General features: G+C 32.1%; 1 protein-coding gene across 4 annotated transcripts in view; it reads right to left on the reverse strand.

Annotated features, from left to right (window-relative positions):
- Gnpda2 (glucosamine-6-phosphate deaminase 2) overlaps window positions 1-19138 on the reverse strand; it is a 41630-nt gene extending 22492 nt beyond the window's left edge. For 3 of the 4 annotated variants that reach the window (XM_048784420.1, XM_048784422.1, XM_048784421.1), the window contains exons 1-6: window positions 18990-19113; window positions 15889-16050; window positions 11778-11879; window positions 10644-10826; window positions 5304-5488; window positions 837-1011 (exon numbers count right to left, since the gene is read on the reverse strand). In XM_048784420.1, the coding sequence (XP_048640377.1) occupies window positions 837-1011; window positions 5304-5488; window positions 10644-10826; window positions 11778-11879; window positions 15889-16012 (769 nt within the window). In that variant the 5' untranslated portion in view covers window positions 16013-16050; window positions 18990-19113. Of the gene's footprint in view, window positions 1-836; window positions 1012-5303; window positions 5489-10643; window positions 10827-11777; window positions 11880-15888; window positions 16051-18989 lie in introns of all 4 variants that reach the window. The other variant, XM_015482078.2, reaches the window with a different exon arrangement.
- Between the last annotated feature and the right edge of the window lie 1289 nt (window positions 19139-20427).

Consider the following 20427-nt stretch of genomic DNA (forward strand, 5'->3'; position numbering starts at 1 on the left):
ATATTGGCTACATAAATATAGATACTTTATAAAGAAATACCATTTATATAGCTTATTTATGTTTGGGTTTATATGTGGAGTTCACTCTTAGTCAGGGAATGGAGTCTCCATTTAACATAGTCAAACTGTCACTTGAAAAATCTCCTAAACCATCCATTATGTCAAGTATATGCAGTTTTTTTTATACACAGTAAGACTTACTGAACTAGACTACCGAAAAAAGCAAAAGGAAAATCATCACACAGGATTGTGGGAAATCAAACTCTATCTGCAGAGTTTATTCCATACTCTTTCAAATTTAGTGCCATTATAACTTTAATCTACAGGAATATATTGGTTTGAAATTATTAAGATTAAATGAGATAGTGGGAGACCCATCTTAACCATGAATTAGGTTCTAGGTAGAGGGTTAAGATGGAACTTGTAAATATAAAAACAAACCCAGAAAAGACAAAGATAGACTTCCTATAGGGTTATTTAATATGGTAAATTCAGTATAAAAGTAAAATATTTTCCGAAATTTGGGATTTCAAGAGTTGGGTTTACTGAAAATACAAGTAAAGACATTTTCTTCTCTCTCTCTCTCTCTCTCTCTCTCTCACACACACACACACACACACACACACACACACACACACAAACACACACACACGGAACCTACTCTGAAAGACACTATTATCTGAGGTGAGAATTTTTATCAATTGAAAAAACTGGCCATTGTATCAGCACAATTCCAGTTTTCAACAGGCCACAGTGTAGAATTAAACCCAGTCACATTAAATTCTGTCATCTATAACAGAACATCTCAAACATTGCTTTGTATATTCAATGCTCACCTTTAAAGTATTTCACAGTTTTAACTCTTAATTCTAAAGTAGCATCTTCATCACATACAAAAATAGTTCGAGGATGCTGCTGGAAAGCTGAAACAGTCCACATGTGATTGACTCCTTCTTCTATTGCTTTGTACAGGGCAAATGCCTTGTGTGCACCTGTTATGAGGATCATCACCTAAAAAGTGATGAATATAACTTGTTAATTAATAGTTTAATTTTGTTCCTGATGAGTAGGCAACTCTGACATGTAAGTGCATATTATTATCATGGTGGATACTGATGTGTAAAAGATACCTGGGAGGATCAAGAAAAAGGGTATGTCTTGCAAAAGAAGAATTATGGGTCTTCAAAAAATTTACATAATTTGGAATGATACACCAAATTGTTCTACTCCAGATACTATTACAGAAAAGCAGAAAGACTCTAAAACAACAGATATTTAAAGTGTTTAAGATCATTTCATTTACCATATATGATTATCCAAAGTTGTTTCAAACAAAAACTGAACTTAAGAGAATTAGGGATCCACTTAAACACAGGAGTTGCCTTTTAGGCACATATGCCTGAAACTTAAAATTTAGAAAAAAACCAAGTTCATGCTCCTAAATTCCTAACTGCCTATGAAATAATTCAAAGAACATATGTAACTGTAAGTGTATATGTATGTCAAAATGAATCGTCCCTTTATCATTTTTTAGGAGCAAGTCAATCTGATTTTACAACTTAGAATATACACATGAATAAATTAATGTTATGAATCCTTACATAATTTGCCTTATAATTAAAAACATTAGATATTTGCAGTTCTAAAATATGTATAACATCATAGACATTTTATACACGTATATGTGCATATTTTATAACTAGGAGGAAATGAAACACTAATAGATCAGGATATTACAACATTTCTTTTTTATCACAATTTACTATTCAGTTTTCACTGTGAAGATATATCTTGATTAAACCCAAGTCCATGAATATATTAAGATATGTATGGATTTCCACTAATTTGTTTAATTGATAAATCTTGTTCTTAGGTATACAAGCTCAACAAAGAATTTAATGTAGCTATAAAGCATTCATCTCTTAAAACATTCATCTTTTAAAACAGTAATTAACTATGTTTGATATAATAAGATAAATAAAACATTAATTAATGAATCTGTAAATCAGTTTTTCTTGCTGGGCATTAATAGCCAATGTGTTCTTTAAAGACTGATGCATGTATTACGGAAGGAACTCTGTAATAATACAGGTTACTGAGAAAAAACACTGGTGATTCTTATGCATGAACTGACGTTTGAGAATCAATGATCAGGCAGATATTGCAATGAGATAGCCTCATGCTACTTAAATAATAAATGTATTGCAATAACACTATTTTAAAAGGTTATGAGATGAGCACATTTGGGTGATAGTTCACATTTAAGCAATCATTCCATCAACAAGTAGATATTTATAGCTTACAAAAACTGTATTTTTAACCCACTGTATCCATTCCTAGTAGATATTTAAATCAAAAATGCAATTTTTAATATGTGAGGAAATTAAGGATTAAAGATTTACCTAGGAAGAAACAGGAAGCAGAAAATACATGATTTTCAGATTTTCATTTCTAAATTCTTACGCACCATACAGTCTGAAGATGGCAAGGATGCCAGAAGATGAGATACAGAAAGAAACTATTGTACTCTATGTATAAAATATATACAATATGTACAATACATAAAATGTAATAAAGCATAATGGTGACATGAAGTAACACTCTCTGGGGGAGTTGAGGAAAGTTTTAGAGTAGCTCCTCTAGAAAATCAAGTTTAAGAATAATTAGAAAATCTCTATATACAGGATCCTTTCAGAGAGTTAAGGAGTAGTCAATAAAAAGCTAAAAGTTTGGTAAGGATGGAGCACAAGGAAATGAAAGGAAATAGCTGGACACTGGACACTGATATGCTAAACAAAGAGGCTAGATTTGATCCTGTGATGGAATAATAGAGACTCACAATTACACAGATTAATAATAAACTGAACAATGTTTTTGATAAACTTATCCAGAAATTAATATAGTGAATAGGATAGGTGAAGACTGGACACAAGCATGATTTAGGATGGGACTTGCAGAGAAGATGGTCGTTTCAGCAATTAAGAAGTCATTGATAATCTGTGTGACTTTCGGTAAGGAAGTGAAAAGCTGATTTTAAGTTTTATTGGCTTTGCTTTAATTCGTAAGAATAACTATGCAAATAGTTACAATTAATAAAATAATTCTAAAGATGTTACAATAGCTAAAAGTACTTGTGTCTTTTGGGGGGATTATCTTCATAATATATGGCATTAATTTTTAAATATAATTTAGTAAAAACAAATTTTAATCATTTTTTTAAATTTTTTGGTACTTGTAATTGAATCCAGGGGCACTTAACCATTGAGCTATATCCCCAACCCCCGTTTTGTATTTTATTAGAGACAGGATCTCACTGAGTTGCTTAGGGCCTCCTTAAGTTGCTGAGATGGACTTTGAACTCAGGATTCCCCTGCCTCAGCCTCTCAAGCTGCTGAGATTACAAACTTGAGTCACCGCACCTGACCCAAATTTCCTTTCCAGGTAAATTGGCTTTGAAAAATAGCCAAAAGTCAACAAAAATCATTTCTAGTGGTTCAGGTAGATAAACAAGCTGTAGTGAATAGGACCAATTTTGTCCAAAATGAATTGTGAACCTAAGTATTTCATTCAAACTATTCCCAGCAGTTGCTTAATACCTATTATGTGACAGACAGTATGAGGGAGTACATATACATGCCTCATAAATTCATGCAGAGTATAAATTAGTGAAAAAACATATTAAATCAGTAAATATACTAAAATAATTACAAATTATGACAAGTGCTACCTAAAGGAAAATATCAGAGTGGTATGACAGAATAAAAGAAAATAATTTTGCCTATGAGTATGATGATAAAGAAAAAAACATGAAAATTAAATGGTGCAGTGTTGGCCATGCAAGGAATGGAAAAAAGCATTCTAGACATAGTGTCATCGTGAAGACCCCAAAGCAAGGAAAGAGTTTGATAATTGAGGCTATTAGCCTATGAGGTTCCTAATCTAGTTGAAATTTCCAAAATCTTGATGAAATATGAAATAACGTCCAAGGTGTGTTCAGAAGATCCTCATTATCTGAGCTGCCATGATGTGAATATATATATCAATGAATTCACTACTTGAATTTAGTTCTATATTTAAATCTTTCCACTTAACAGTAGCTAAGTGTATGTGCTATTAAAGAAAATGACACCAAAGAACAGTTCGTTTTGTTAGGAAAAGAGAATCTAAGAATAAATTAAACCATTATAATTAAAGATAGAAAAAAATCAATAAATAAAAAACTTGCTTCAAAAGAATGCTATGAAAAAAATCAAAGAACTAAGATAGGTCCTAAGCAAAATGACATAGCCCTGGAATAGTTTTATAATGATAATTTCCAGTAATACTTAGAAAAAAATGCTGTTAGGTGAATGACATCATAATTTTGTTGGAAAATTTGATTCAAAGTAGGGGGAAAAATCAGTATTTGAATATTCTGTTCATTCTAAAAATTAACATAAGAATTGGGTTAAAACTTATATCTTGTTAAATGTTAGAAAACTGTTTCATTTTTCAGAAATAAAATTGTTCTAAAATATTTTTTCTAACTTATTTACTATAAATTTTCATTCATTAAAAGATATTTTTCAAATACTTATGATATTTAGATGAGAAATACCCATATTTCAATGATAATTCTATTTATATGTTCAAGTCTAAATATAATTAAATAGACTTTTTAATAATACTCTATCCACTTTGAGCTATCCAATCTGGCTACCAGAAAATAACTGATTTCTAGGCTTCCACATAATTTAACCACTAATAATCATAAACTGACTATAATTTTTCCTGTTATTCTCAAGGAAGGTAATGACAAATTAATTTAAAAAACTTAGAAATTTGACAGGGTCTACTTTTCAGAGCATGTGCATTAAATTTAGAATAGATCTAGGATTCGATGGGTTCCTTTTCAGCTAGAAACTAACTGGTCTATCCTCTATGTATACTAAATCATCCTGAGAGCTCCACATTATATAGTGGGCTACCACTGCATCTGTCCCAGCAGTCCTTTCACAATACTGTTTATTTCAATTAAAAACAAACCATGTGATTGCTTAAGATTTTAGGACCTCCAACTGTGAAGCAGGAATAATCAAGTGAAGCAGTACCTCAAAAAAAGGTGCTGCTAATTCTTTATAGCTCCAAAAGATAAAGTTAGTTGATTTCTAAATCTAACTATGAGACTGACAAAAAAGCTGAACACTAAAAAAAAAAAAAAATCACTAAAAAGAGAATGTGACCAAATATCAATCATTCTGCATGATAATTACTCCAAAATATATAAACATCAAAATAATATATAAAGAACATAGAATTCTTACTTCTCTAGCATCCATCACTGTCCCCACACCAACAGTGAGGGCCATAGTTGGCACTTTTGACAAATCTCCATCAAAATATTTTGCATTTGCCAAAATGGTATCCATTGCTAGAGTCTTTAATCTTGTCCTTGACACTAAACTGGATCCTGGCTCATTGAAAGCGATATGACCATCTGGACCAATTCCTTTAAAAAGAAATACACACATACCAAAAAAATAATAATTATTTTTCTCTCATTTAAATTGTCTCAAGGTTTAACATGGTTTTATGAGCAAAAATTCATAACACACTTACCTTGTCATAATTTATAGCTGAATTTCTAATACTGTATTAAAATGTGTTTCTGCATTTCATTCAACAAAATATTTCCATTTTTTTCTATAAGCATAACATTGATCTGGTATGATTCTAATAACAGCAGTAAAATTAAGTACTACCTTAATATAACAATTCATAAAAGTATTTTCACATACATCATCACAACATATGTGTAACAATCTTATGAGATGGCAAGATTAGGCATAACTATTTCCTTCAAGTCCTTCACTTTTTATTAAGACAGAAATCTTTGATGCTTAAGGTACATAAGAGACTCATTTAAGATCACAATTTGGTAAATACAAACTCAAATTCAAGTCTTCTAATTCCTAACACAGTGGTCTTTTTTTAAAACTGGGGATTGAACCCAGGGTGCTTAATTACTGAACCATGTCCCCAGCCCTTTTTATATTTTATTTAGAAACAGGACCTCACTGAGCTGCTTAGGGCCATAGTTGCTGAGGCTGGCTTTGAACTTGCAATCCTCTTGCTTCAGCCTCCCAAGCCACTGGGATTACAGGTGTGCACCACCACGCCTGGCTAACCAAGTGGTCTTTATATCACACTTTAATTTGTTGGTTTTAGTCCAGAAGGGGCAATAAACTAGTAGACTCTGTGTAGTATAGTTTCCTCAATTAAAACAATGTATACATTGGACAAGATAATATTTTTATTGCAAATATAATGCAACCAAAATATCACTAATTCTGCACTGTAATCACACCAAAATATATAAGCATCAAAAAAAAAAAAAAAAAAAAAAAAAAAAAAAGCAAGAAAAGAAACTATTAGGAGAGTATTTTTTTTCAAACATTTTTCACTATAATCTATGTCAATAACATTTGACACTATAATGTACACATACACACACATCACACACACACACACACACACACATCTATCTAAAATATAATTAAAACAACAAAAAAAAATCACACAGAACTATTCTCAGTCTTAGTGGGAGAATTTCCCAGCCCAAATCAAGGTAAAATATGACATAGAATAACCTAGTTTTAAAGAATGATGAAGAAATAAATAAGCTGTTAAGCAAATATAGACCACCAAAGCACAAAAAAATCCAGGAAATTTTAATGTGGGGACATACCTTTTTAATGTAAGGACACACACGTGATAAATATGCATATTTTTTCAACTATTAAGTAAATATTTGCATCTAAATATGTTTTAATTATAATTGTAAATTTCTAGGTTTCTAATAAAATTATTTCTTAGATATACATATACACAAATATTTATATTTACATCTATATTTACATGTGTAAAGAGGAAAGGATGGAACCAGGAGAATAAAAGCTTCAAAAGAAAAAAAAAAAAAAAACGGTTAAGTGTACTAAGATCAACACTGGAGCTCTCACTGGTGATTTGAACCATACAAAAGTGTGCAGCTAAGCTGAAGCTATGAGCATAGTTAACAGAAAAGCCTTGACACATTTGTTTACTGGACATGGGTAACTCAAAAACTGAGGTCTCTGATTACATATATATGTACATATAAAATATACATATACACACGTATATAATTCGGCTAATTACTCTTTGGTCTTTAGGTCTAAAGTGAGATATCAACATCTATATGAAACATCTCAAAAACTCACTGTGTGGATTATATGTCTTTCCTATATTATTATAGTTCTGTGGGTAGTATGTAAAGTTCAGGAGAACAATAAATTACATATAGGAGGTACTAAATAGATAATGGCTGAATAAATGAATGGATGATTTTTATTTTTTGGCAGACTCAGTAGTTTCTCCCACTTGTTGCTCTACTTCCCTCACCACAAGGGCGTAAACAATTATCATTTCCTATGTCCCTTTTAGATAGAGATTACTGTCTAGATATAAGCACTTGCCCCAAGATAAACAAATCTATAACTGCTTTTCATATTAGAATCTTGACCTGGAATACAAAAAAAAAAAAAAAATCAGAAGACATCTAGAATTGAGGCACAGGATGAGAGCACTACAGAGAAAAGATTGATGAGTTCTTACTTTTGAGATCTTAGGTTCTCTGATTCTTATTTTTCCAAAGACTTATTTTTTCCAAAAACTTATTGTTTCAACTCTTCCTTCGGTTTTGAGTTGCCTCAGAATCATTCCAACTAATTCACTTCTGGTCCCATTAGTCTGTCCATATCACTGGCAACCAAAGAATTCACTCATGTAACCAAAAAAACAAAAGGTTGGAAGTTTTTCCTACTGTTTTTACTTAAAAAAAAAAAAAAAACTTTGAGATATTTCTTATGTTAATATATTTTATTTAGAAAATGCCACATTTGTGTATCTTGTTACTTGGGTACGTTAAGAAGTCATGTTATACTTTACCCTCTCTTTGAACACTTTTGCCATTAGAGGAAGAATGAGAACTTTTAAGAAGATGTACTTCCTCCTTTCTCTTTTTTACCAAGAAAAGAAAACTCCTGCTCTAATTCCCTGGAGTAAGTAAAAGTAGATTAACATTCTTCAGCTCTTCTAAGTTCTGTTTCCAATTCAGAGGGGAGGAGGAGAAAACCCCATTCTGGCTTCAAGCCAACCTGCAATCTCTAGTCCAACTTTACCTTTAATAAAGCTGATATTTTGATCCCATTTGGCACAGTTCTTAGTGTTTTTATTAACCAAACCCTGGAACAAAAGAAGGGTAAGTGGTAAGACCCTGATATCAAGCCTCATCTTGAAAAGTCCAATGATAACAAACCTAGATCAACAAAGGAAAAGAATCAAATGAGATTCTTTCATGAATACATATCTAATAAACAAATTATCCCAAGTAGAAGAAGAAAATTTAGTAAGCTAACCTTTCTCTTTTCATGCAGAGTAATTATAGACTTTAGATGGTATATGGACAATGTCAGACCTGGGCTTATCAGAGTATAATAAGGATGTTATTGGAGGAGACAAGGGAACGCTCTGAAAAAGTTTTTTTGTTTTTGTTTTTTTTCCCTCTTTCTCTTTTTTCTTCTTTTTTGGTATGGGGGAGATGACTATAGAAAGCTTAAAACAAACTGGTTTTAAAAAATCTATTTTTTTTAAGTAGTCAGTGATAACTATAAAAAATTATAATTCATGCTCAATCTACTTTGAAAAGAAAACTGAGGTGCTGTAGTGAGGAAAACTTCCCAAAACATTTATCTAAAAAGACATATGAGAAATGACTTACAGCTATAGGGAATGAAAAGTGTTCTAGCAAAATCTGGGATAAGTGAGCTACGGTTTTTAAAATTACACTAAGCTATGAATGCTTTCTGGAAAGCAGGCAAAGAACAAAATAGGGAGATCTTATCACATTTTTAAACTCTACTTCCTGGCACTACATTCTTATATAAGGTCAATAAATTAACAGGGAAAATAAAATTCCACAATGAAGACATTTTTTTTCCATGTTTAATAAGCAACCTCTAACAACTAACAACCTCTAACAACTATAACTGCTTTCTTTGGCCCAAAGAAATAAGTGAAAACAATTCTCAATAAAAGTAAGATAAACAGGTTAGGTCAGTGATTCTACTTCAGTTTGGTATAGAGTTTAGATAATCTAAAGAGTGGATGGTTAGTATACTCCCTAAACATTCTCAAACATTTATTGTCTCTGGAGCAAATGGTAATTATGTCAAAATTATCCATAGTACAAAACTGGAACATGTAAGCACTCCTTTAAGGACTGCTTAAGTAATATTAGCAAATTTTATTTAAAACATATATAACTTTCTATTTTGAAAAACAAAATAGTTTAACTTGGATTCTTGCTCATATAAATAAACATTCTATCTACACAAGAAAATAAATGATATATTTCCTCAAAGATTTTTTGATCTTATTGAGTAACCTGTCACTAATTTAGTAAAAACCTCCTCAGGAGAGAGAATTATGTCAGCAGCTGTAGTTTAGAAAAAAGAACAAGACTGAAAAAAAACTACAGAGTATCAATATATATTAAGCACTGTTTTAAACATGTTATGGTGTGATTAATTTTCACAGATTTTGGAACAGTTAATATTAATCTTATTTATAAACACAGTGAACTTCAATAAACTTACCATGGACATGCAGAGAGCAAGTGGCCAAAATAGGATTAAATTTATATCTCACAGCAAAACCCAATTTTGCAACCAACTACATCAAACATACTCAATTATTCCAATCATAAACTAACATATTTCTAATTCATGTAATTATGAGTGTTTTTCTAATAAGTAAATTATAAAATATACATATACAGATAGGTAATATATGTTAATTTAAGGCATTAGTATTTTAGTTGAATACTAAAAACTCTGGTGAAATTAATTTTGGCTTTAGCTTAGTTGATACACTATTCAGATGGCAACTGGCTAGATGTCTCAGATGCTTTGTACTGATAACAGAAAATCATATTATTACAAGGGAAGACATTCCTATTTTTAGTACATTATGCATACACACATACACACACACATAAATATATATATTTATATGAACACATAAATTATAAGTGAAATTTGGTCAGTTTAATATTCATACACTGGAATTTATTAAAATAATTACATAGTTTAACTCATACTATCTAAAGGTTGATGATAAATAAAAAGTCTTAGATCACTGTAATCTGATTTTTCTTAGTGATATGAAGCAATTTAAGTGACCTGCTACAATCTACCTATTTCTTATGCAAACTTTTAGATTCAACTCTAATTTGATAAATAGGCTGCACTGAAGTATTAAATATTAAAGATAAAGCTATCATTTAGGAAGTAAACAGGTCATTCATTTTTTATGATGTGGTAAACTATCAAACTTAAAGAGATAATTAGAAGACTATAACAGGGATTGGAACCTACCTCTCAAAATATAATTTAAGCAATTCTGAGCATTAACTGTTAGAATTTTAAGATTATGTTTGATGAAAATTAAAAAATGGAAGTCAGGCTATTTCTGAGTATTATACAAAGTTAAGATTTTTTTAAATTTTAAAATACTTAATTCAAGAATTAAAAAACAAATAATTAGTGGCAAAATTGTTTACATACCTCCAACAAAGAGATCAATTCCTCCAGCTTCTTTTATTTTCTTTTCAAATGCATCACATTCTGCTTGTAAATCTGCAGCGTTTCCATCAAGGATATGAGCATTGTTAGGATCTATATCAATATGCTTAAAAAAGTTATTCCACATATAAGAATGGTAGCTTTCAGGATGATTTCTTGGAAGTCCTAAATGAATTTAATAAACAAAAGTAACTATTTCCAGAAGTAAAGCTTTTTCACACTGTATTTAATTTAAAAATATTTTTAATGTGGAATGCCTGCTTGTTATATGCACAGTATTATAACATACCACAGATATGTAGTAACACAATAAATTTATAATACACTCATGGAAATATTATTATCCTCATTTTATAGATGAGCAAGTAAAATAGAGGGGTTGTAGCTCACAGAGGGGTTGGAATACAAACACAGGCAGTCTAGGCCATGTGCACTTAATCACTATACATTTCTTGAACACATGAAGTTTTCAGCAGTGAAGCTAATTTACTAAATTTATTAAATTAATGTTTATTAAATTAACTAAATTTGTTAAATTAACTGTTCAACTGAAATGTTGGCCATGTTACTACTCTATTCCTCCCGTATCTATGCAGAGTATATTGAATCATAATAATTTGTGGGGCTATCACTTATGTTTCTGTTAAAAGTGTATTCCTATATTTATATTTTAACAGAATTTCTATGAATCAGAGATCTTCCCAGTTAAGCAAGATAACACTCAATACATCATAAAAAAAGCTTCACAGTTATATATGGTTTTTAATCTGAAACATATATTTTACTAATTACTTTTACATACATTAATTTATCCTCACATCACTAGTTTTAACTGTGCCTTAAGGGAAAAAAGAGAGAGAAAAAGAGACCATAAAATGTGAATGGATTGGCTCAAAGTTGCATGACTGGTAAGTGGCCAGTTATGTATTCTCCTCTTGTATTCTTGCTACTATACTGTGTTATCCACATAAAAAATACAAATTTTTACGTGAATTCCCAATCTCAACATGAAGCGGTATATTCCTATTATATTCAAAACATAAATTAAATATATATATTTTCTAAAAATATATTCATTTAATTAAAAACATAATACGTAATTCAAGAAGAGCTTACCTACATATTCATCCATGTTAAAAGTCTTCACATATTTAAAAGAAAGGTCTCCACTCTTGTGATATTCTATTAGTTTTTTATAACATCCTAAAGGTGTACTCCCTAAAATAGATAAAGATTCCATTTTCTAACATAACTTGAAAATTCATCTTAAAAAACATTTCTATATGCTTACTTTAATTCTTTTCTTAATTCTGTATTTTTAATTTATTAGGCAATTATTAATCTAAATACATATCCAATTAACAAATATACATTAGCTTCTTTACAAGCTACCTTGTAAAGAGCATATTTGAATTAAAAGAAAACTAAACATCCCAGTTTTTGAAAAATGAAATAAAATAAACTCAAGTTCTAGTATAAATTGATACATAAATAGGATAAGTGTTGACCACTTAACAAAAAAGAGAACTAGTGCCAAATTTAAGTACTGTCCCTACAGTGAATTTTGAAATTGAGAGTGAGGAATATTAGCCCTACAGCTTTTACACTGGAGTTCCTGGTTTTCATTTCCTGTTATCTTTAGCACATATCAACTAAAATGTGTAAATGAGAATCAGAAGTGTTAAGTATTTAAAACAGAGAAAACTTCTAGGAAATGGAATCTTGGCAGTAAGTGCTTGATTTTAGTTTTGTTTTTTTTTTTAACCATTTATTTTTTAGCTGTAGATAGACATAATAACTTTATTTGATTTTTATGTGGTGCTGAGGATCAAACCCAGTGCCTCACCCATGCTAGGCAAGCACTCTATCACTGAGCCACAACCCCAGCCCCTGATTTTAGTTTTTATAATGTGATTCTTTTATATGTTTTATAAAATTAATTGATATTTGGAAAGAGATTTGTTTGTTGGTGATTCATGATATGACACAATGAAGAAATAGATTTAGCCAATTGCAAATGGTCTCCTTCATTGTTTTCTAAATTTGCTCTATTTTTTTCATGTTAGATTGACAGCACTCTATTAATCTGACCTTCCAAATTCTGATTGGAGTATTGATTCCTAGTACAACCATCACCAGAAAGAAAATACAAAACCTACATATAAAATATATACCCAAGTAGCATGTAAAAGTTTGTTAGAAATTAACAGTCTCTGAACAACAACAAAAATCAAATAAAAAGAGGAAATTTGGGTGTAAAAAAACTGCAAGGGGCGGGGGGACCTCACCTAGCATGCTTGAGGCACTGGGTTCCATCTTCAGCACCACATAAAAATAAAATAAAGATACTGTGTCCACTTATAACTAAAAAATAAATTTAAAAAACTCAAAAAACAAAAAGCTGCCTCTCATTTGAGATGACAGTTATAGAAATGGCTATAAATAATAAATACCACAAAATTAAAAAAAAAAAACAGAAAAGTAATAGATTTTCTGAAAACTAAGCATGTTATTTTCAACTGCAATTAATAATGTAAAAATTACGTGGTTAAACTTTATAATTCTTTTGCAAAGAACTACTGTTCATTGACACGAAATCTCAAAGATGGATAAATATGCTTTTCTTTTTCCTCTCTAGAAGGTTTAACGAATCTTGTTTTTTCATTGTTAAGAGAATTAGAAGAGTTCCTTAAGAATATATGATAAAAAAGTGAGAAACTGTCACAATGATAAGGACAAAAAAACACATTCATTTTCTACTTTTTAATCAATATAGATAAAGAAATGAATGAAAGATATGGTACAGAGGGAACTGGTTAAGGGAATTTTAATATTTTGTTTGCTATTGTTATTTAGTAACATTTAGCAAGTCTTCACTATAATTCAGATCAAATAAAGATTACCAGGATTTTTTTCTGTATGATAAGAACTGGTAATATAGGGATAACTAAGAACAAAATAACCATGATACAAGGAAAATCTTAAATAAACTAAAAGAAGTCTAATCAAAAAGATTATAGTGTTGCTAGTTGGGAAAATGATTTAAAAAAGATGGCATTTTAATTAACTCTTTAAAAAGGTCTGAAATTCTGACAAAGGGAACAGCACAGTTGTGATGAAAATAGACCAGAGACCGGGGAAGAGGCCCAAAGACATGATCTTTTGTTTTCATACATCACCTCATGTAAATCTCACAACCTTGGGAAACTGACACTATCTTTCTCATTCTGAGGATGAAAGAAATGAGTAAAAAAGAGAAGAATTTGCCAAATATCAAATGGCTGTGAAGTCAGAGATTCAAATCTAGATCTGTCTAATTTCAAAACTCGTGGGTTCCACTGTATACCATGCTAGCAACATGAATGGAAATGAAGCAAAGAAGTCAGCAAGTTTAGGCCTATTCTTTGAACTACAGGCAGTTCAATTCATTGAGTCAATTCAGTGTTTGGGAATGGTGGGAATAAGGTTGGAAGGCAGGTCAAGTTCTCAGCATGCAGACCTTTAAATGTCAAGCTCATTAATGTCACTTCAGTAAATATATACTGAAGAGCTATTCGCCAGCAATTGTGCTGGGTGGAAGAATAATTATTCTATAGCATGTTAGCTGCAATCACATATATTTATGTTCAAATTTTAAAAGCATCAGGAAGGGGAATGTAATTATCATATCATGTCAATAGTCAATGAAAATGAATAGGGGAAAAAACATCAATAAGAGTTATCCAGAGATACTCCCCTTGTAGGAGCATTAATAAGCAGTTACACTACCAAAATTAAACCTAAAGTTGTAGATCTATAAAAATAAAAACATGTTTAGCACTGCTAGCATTTAAAATTCTGAAGTTTTTCTGTTTCAGAATTCAAATAAGTATCTACTTCTGCATGATAATTAAGACAATGTGATGGGCACAGTTAGGCTTAAAGTAACCCAGGATAACAGTAGACAAACTGATACTGTGAAGTCACATTCAATGACCACCTCACATTACAGAACTGAGGGTGCTGCTGTAAGTGTACAGTACTGTTGTGCATAATTAAAAAAAAAAATCCCCCTCTGCTGTTCTCACCAAGATCTACTGCCCCAGACCAAAAAGGAAAAAGCAAAACAATAAACAAAATCAACTTGAGAAATATTAGTCATGCAAATCACCAAAGCAGAAAACATCTGTGATTAACTTTTATGTAGTTGGAATGTATAGGAGGAGGAACAGGAGAAAATTGTCTATTTGATTAAAACATTATAAGAGCCTTGAATTTATAGAGTATACAGTATGCAGGGGACTTATGCACATACTAACTTAGTTGAGCCTCCAAACAGCATTTTAAGTTATTGTTATTCCTACCCTTCTTACAGATAAGGAAACAAGTGTAGGTATATAAAATAACTGCCTTGAAATAACCAAGAAGTGGTTCTGACTCTAGGTATAACACCCTTTGCAAAGTCAAAGGTTAAAAATACCAAATGAAGAGCCATAAGATCAAATGGCACACTTTCTGGTCATTTTTTAAGACAAGACTTAACAGAAAACTGAATTCAATAATTATAATTAATGTTTATGTTTATTCTGTGATAAAGAAATAGCAGTCTTATAATTTTTCAATTATAACATTCTATATTTGAAGGAAAATAAATAATAAAAGGCTAATAAGAGATGATGACAGGTGATGTAAAATTAAGAAGCAACAATACATACTTAGGTACCTCCTGTGATTAATAAGAAAGGTAAGGTATTAAGAAATTGTATTAATAGTGAAAATAATGCTCCTAAAAACAAATAACTTTTATCAAAATGAACACAAAAATGATCAAAATTTGTTAGGAAATTCCCTACTGCATTTCCGAATAGTAGGTAAAACAGAACTTTTTAAAAATAGTAATAAAATGTAGATACTAGATTATATATAATATATATACTAGATACTAGATTAGACTAGATACTAGACTATACTAGATACTAGATTTTATATATATATATATATATATATATATATATACATATGCATATATATGTGTGTGTGTGTGTATATATATATATATAAAATACTAGATTATATATAAACTTCTGACATAAAGCCATTAGGTTCAATCAGTTTTGTTTTCATACATTACCTCATGTAAATGGTTATGGCAAGAAATGAATAGAAAAAATATTTTACTAAGAGAAACTTCACAATTTCACAATCTTAGATAACCTGAGTATCTAAAATTTAAAAAGTGGTTTATTACCTGTTGGTAAGCCCAGTGTAAAGTATCTGTCCTGTCCAGGTTTGAACTGAATGATGCGATTACAGATGTATTTGGCTGCCCATTCACTAGCCAAGTCATAATTATCAAGAATCACAAGCCTCATTATAGTGATACACAGCTTCCAACACAAGAAGTTCCAACCTGAGAAAAATCCATTGTAGAGCACTTTAAGTATTTTACAGACACTCAAATAGAAGTGTAATATATTGATGATTTTTAAAAGGGAATTATTAAGAAGAACATGCACATAATAAAATATAATCTATACTTTAAAAACAGTAATTAATAATTCTAGGTTTTAAACAGTGGGTCAGGTCATTTAAATAAACATATTAATGCTTATAATAATCTTGGAAAGAATAAATAAAATTCCCAGTTTTAGATAAGAAAATGGACTCACACGATTTGAACTCACACAGGTTGTAACAAAGCCAGAATTCAAATTAAGGCATTCTTAATATAAAAAGCACCACACTACACTGTATATAGGTATAACACATACTCCTACTAAAGCAATATAAAACAATCCTAAAGAGAAACAAAGCAGTAGTCATTTGTTGATTACAAGTTAATAGTAACAATCATTACTAAGCAAATTTTAGGTTACTTGCTAAAACTCAGGGCATAACAGAATAACCAAATCTCTTTTCTGTTAAACAATGTTTAAATCTCACTACTAGAAATAATTCTCATCGCTAGGTATATATCATTGCAGATACCAATGCAAATAAATAATTTTTAAGAATGAGATAATATTAGACATGCTACTTTTAATAAAAAGCAAATAAACAGAAGAAAACAAAGTAAACTAAAGAAACTGCTGAACTGGGGGGGGGGATGCTTCACAAAAACCAATTTTAGGTCTAAAAGATTAAAGTAAAGAAAAATTATTATATGGATACTGAAATGAGTAATGGATTGATCTATCATGAAAATGTGGATTTTAGCATTTTTAACACTAATTCACATCTCCTGATTTATGCAGAAATGTGATTTTTATATAGTAAAGATGTATAACATATACACAATATTCTATATTAATTCTTAGATTTTAATTCTTAGTTTTATATTTAAATGGGTCATTCATTAACACCAATCCTTTTGACATGGCTTCAGCATTACTGAGTTCTGCACCCACACACTTTTCAGAGTATTAAGTCAAATGTTTTAAATTAATAAGTCAAAAAAGATCTTATTTCAATGAATATAGGGAATCTAAGTGATGTACTTAAGAATATAGTTTAGAATTCTGACAAAACAATAAAAATTATGACCACCATAATCTAGAATTCTAGCATAACAAGATGTAAATAGCATTTATACTGTCAAATTCAGCCAAACAAATGGACTCATCTTCCTTTTATCAATAACCTAATATCAAAAATAATTTTATAAACACACCAAAAAAGGAAAAATAATTGCTGGCTGATATGATCATCAAAGATACATATTTACTTCTAAGAAGAATAGTCTGCAAGCTTTTAATAAAAAGAAAAAAAAAAGCTGTAAGGAGCAGGAAGGACATTAGATCTTTTCAAGTTTCTTCTATGTCCTGGGCATACTGTTTTCTTAGCTTATCCAACTTATGAAAATCTACTATATGCTAAACACTATGCTTGGTTCAATAGACACAAAGGCCATAGAAACAATAATTCCTGAGGTTGAAATTATCATCCTTTCTTTTCAAATGAAGAAAACTGCAACTCTAAGAGATTTATTGCTAAAGTTCTTAAAGCTATTAAATAGTTTTAGACAGAGGTGGAGGTGTATCTGATTCAAAGACTGGTTCTCCAAATATGCCATATTGGTTGAGAATCACTTAAGATGTTTGTTAAAAATACAGATACTTAGGCCCCTCTTCCTAGGCAGTGTTTCAACATATGTGAAATGGGAGTCTAAGAAAGCTGCAGATATATCATAGGTGATTCTTAGAATTGGGTTAAATTTGAAAAAAAAAAAACACAATATATTTAATTGCAAAAAGATTCAAGCAAGTCTCTCAAAGCAAGGTATAGGCAAGTGTTTGTTTGTTCCCCCCCACACTCCCCGCCCCGTTTTGGGGGAGTACTGGGGACTGAACCCATGGGCATCTTAACACTAAACCGCATCGCCAGTCCTTTTTTTAAATTTGAGATGGGTCTACATTGCTCACGCTGGTCTTGAATTTGCAATCCTTCTGCTTCAGCTTCCCAAGTCACTGGGATTATAGGTGTGGACCACCACACCTGGCTTGTTTGTTTATTTGTAACTCTCTACAGGGCATAGACTTCACCTCCAAAAGTCCTAAACAAATCACCTCACCCAGAGGAAAGAAAGCCTTCAAAATTTTAAGATGTGCCCTTTTCGGGTTTTGCCAGTCTTCAGAGATCCAAACTGCTGGGGCTTCATGGAATTCTCCAGCATTGTGACCAGAAGGCATTTAAAAAAACAATACAGCACCAGCCCTTTCAGCAGGTGCTGATTCATTTCTGATGTGCATCACTTAGGGAACTGGCAGCTGAACACAAACCTGTGAACTTGAGAGCTGGATGGGAACTTCTATAACACTTAAGTTACACTGCTAGTTAGTGGAATGGCTAGGACAAGAATCTAGACATCTCTGTTCTAAGCTTCTCCCTACTGCACCCTGTACCTGATCTGAAAAGGTTTCTGAAGCTTGGACCAGAAAAGCAGCACGGGCGGCCTGGCCATACCGGCAGGCGCAGGATCCTGAAGGGCTGGGAGAACTCCAGGACCGTGAGGTCTGCAGCCCACCTCAAATGCGTGACTGGCTGGGCCCAGTCATTCCGCAAACTACAGCGAATGCAAATGAGGATGGCTGTTACGAATTTCTAAAAATGTCGGGAGAAGAGTCCTGAGAAAGGCGCGCGAGAGAAGGGGACAAGGAATCGGTGTCCCAATTCCGGAGAGGACGACCAGCCAGGTTCCAAAGGGTCTAGGCCGGGGAACCACAGGTCCCCCGCCCCGAGCCTCCAGGGACCCCAACCCGGCCCTGGTCTATCAAGGCACAAAGCTCCACAGGCTAACCGCTAGCCAGGTCCCCGCCCAAGTTCCCTCCTAGGACCGATCCCCCAACTCACCAGCGGACTCTCTGGCTTTTCCGAGGCTGGAACAGCGGGAAACAGCAGCACTCAGCAACCCGCGAGCGACCCCAGCCGGCACTGGGAGGGCGAAGCCCGAGGACCCGGATGCAGATGAGACCCAGCTAAGGGAGCGGAGTGCTGCGCATGCGCACTGCCTCCGAGCTTCTGGTTGGAACAGCAAGTTTAGTGCGGACTAACCACTTCCTACCTGGCGGTCTTGGGTTCCTAGGGTATTCTGTAGACACTGGTTTCATTTTTTTTCCCTCTTTCTTCTTTTGTTTCTCTTGCCTCTCAGAGACTGAACTGCATTAGATTCCTTAAATTTATAATATTTATGATATTTCCCATGCAGGACAATAATGCTCATAGATTAATTTTTAAAATAATGGGCAGTATGAATTCATCTCGTCACCCCAAGCCATTGCAAACATACTGACACTGTCTTTTGTATTGTAAAAGCTCATCAAAGTTAATTTTCAAGAAAGGCAAACCATAAACCATGGGAAACCCAGGAGTGTCTTAAAAAATAGGAAACAGGATATTAGAGTGATGTATATGGCTTGTGCTGAATGATTCTGAACAAAGCATAAGGGAAACAGAAATCAACTTTGAGTAGATATCACTAATCTTTGTACAGGAGAAGAAAGTTATTGTTAAGCAAGTAACAATTACTCAAAAGGACAAAAATCTCTTGTCCTCACCATGTCTCACTAAAAACCATTTAGGGTTCTGTCAAAAACAATACACTGACTACTGTCTGTGAATGACAGACTCAAGATCCTATAAAAACTACAAAATTAAGGTAAATGTGAAATGTTATGTTCTCTAACATATGATCTTAAGTTATAAGTCCAGGCTGTTTCTCTGGGTCATATACCAACCTTTGCTTATGTCCTCAAGCAGAGTGGGATGTTCCATTCCTACCAATATGACTTCAAATACCCGAGTTTCTCATTATTGTTACAGGACAAGGTTTCTTATCACTATAGCTTTGAGCTCATTTACCATAGCAATTTTTAACATCTTCCCAGTGCTATCATTTGTCATCTAACAAATATTTATTTGCATCTATTTTGGTCAGAAAGACCTGCAAGTAATAAAAGAACTTTGGCACAGCATGATAGCATACATGTAATACCAGCTCCTCCAGAGATGAGATAGGAGGATCACAGTTATAGCCCAGCCTGAGCAACTTAGTAAGACCTTGTCTCAAATAGAAAAGTATTTAAAAGGGCTAGGTACTCAGTTCAGTGTAGAGCTCTTGCATAAAATGAGCAGGCCCTATTTGGGTTCAATATCCAGAAACACAAGAAAAAAAAGTGGGAAATATTATTGATGCATAGAAGGACATTTCTGAAATCTTTTCTTTCTTCCTTGTTTTACTTCTTTAATTTAGAAAAAGAAATGTGCCTATGCTGTAAGTACTGACTGGTTA

The sequence above is a fragment of the Marmota marmota genome, unplaced genomic scaffold (genome assembly GCF_001458135.2).
Source record: "Marmota marmota marmota unplaced genomic scaffold, marMar, whole genome shotgun sequence".
NCBI classification, from domain to species: Eukaryota; Metazoa; Chordata; class Mammalia; order Rodentia; family Sciuridae; genus Marmota; species Marmota marmota.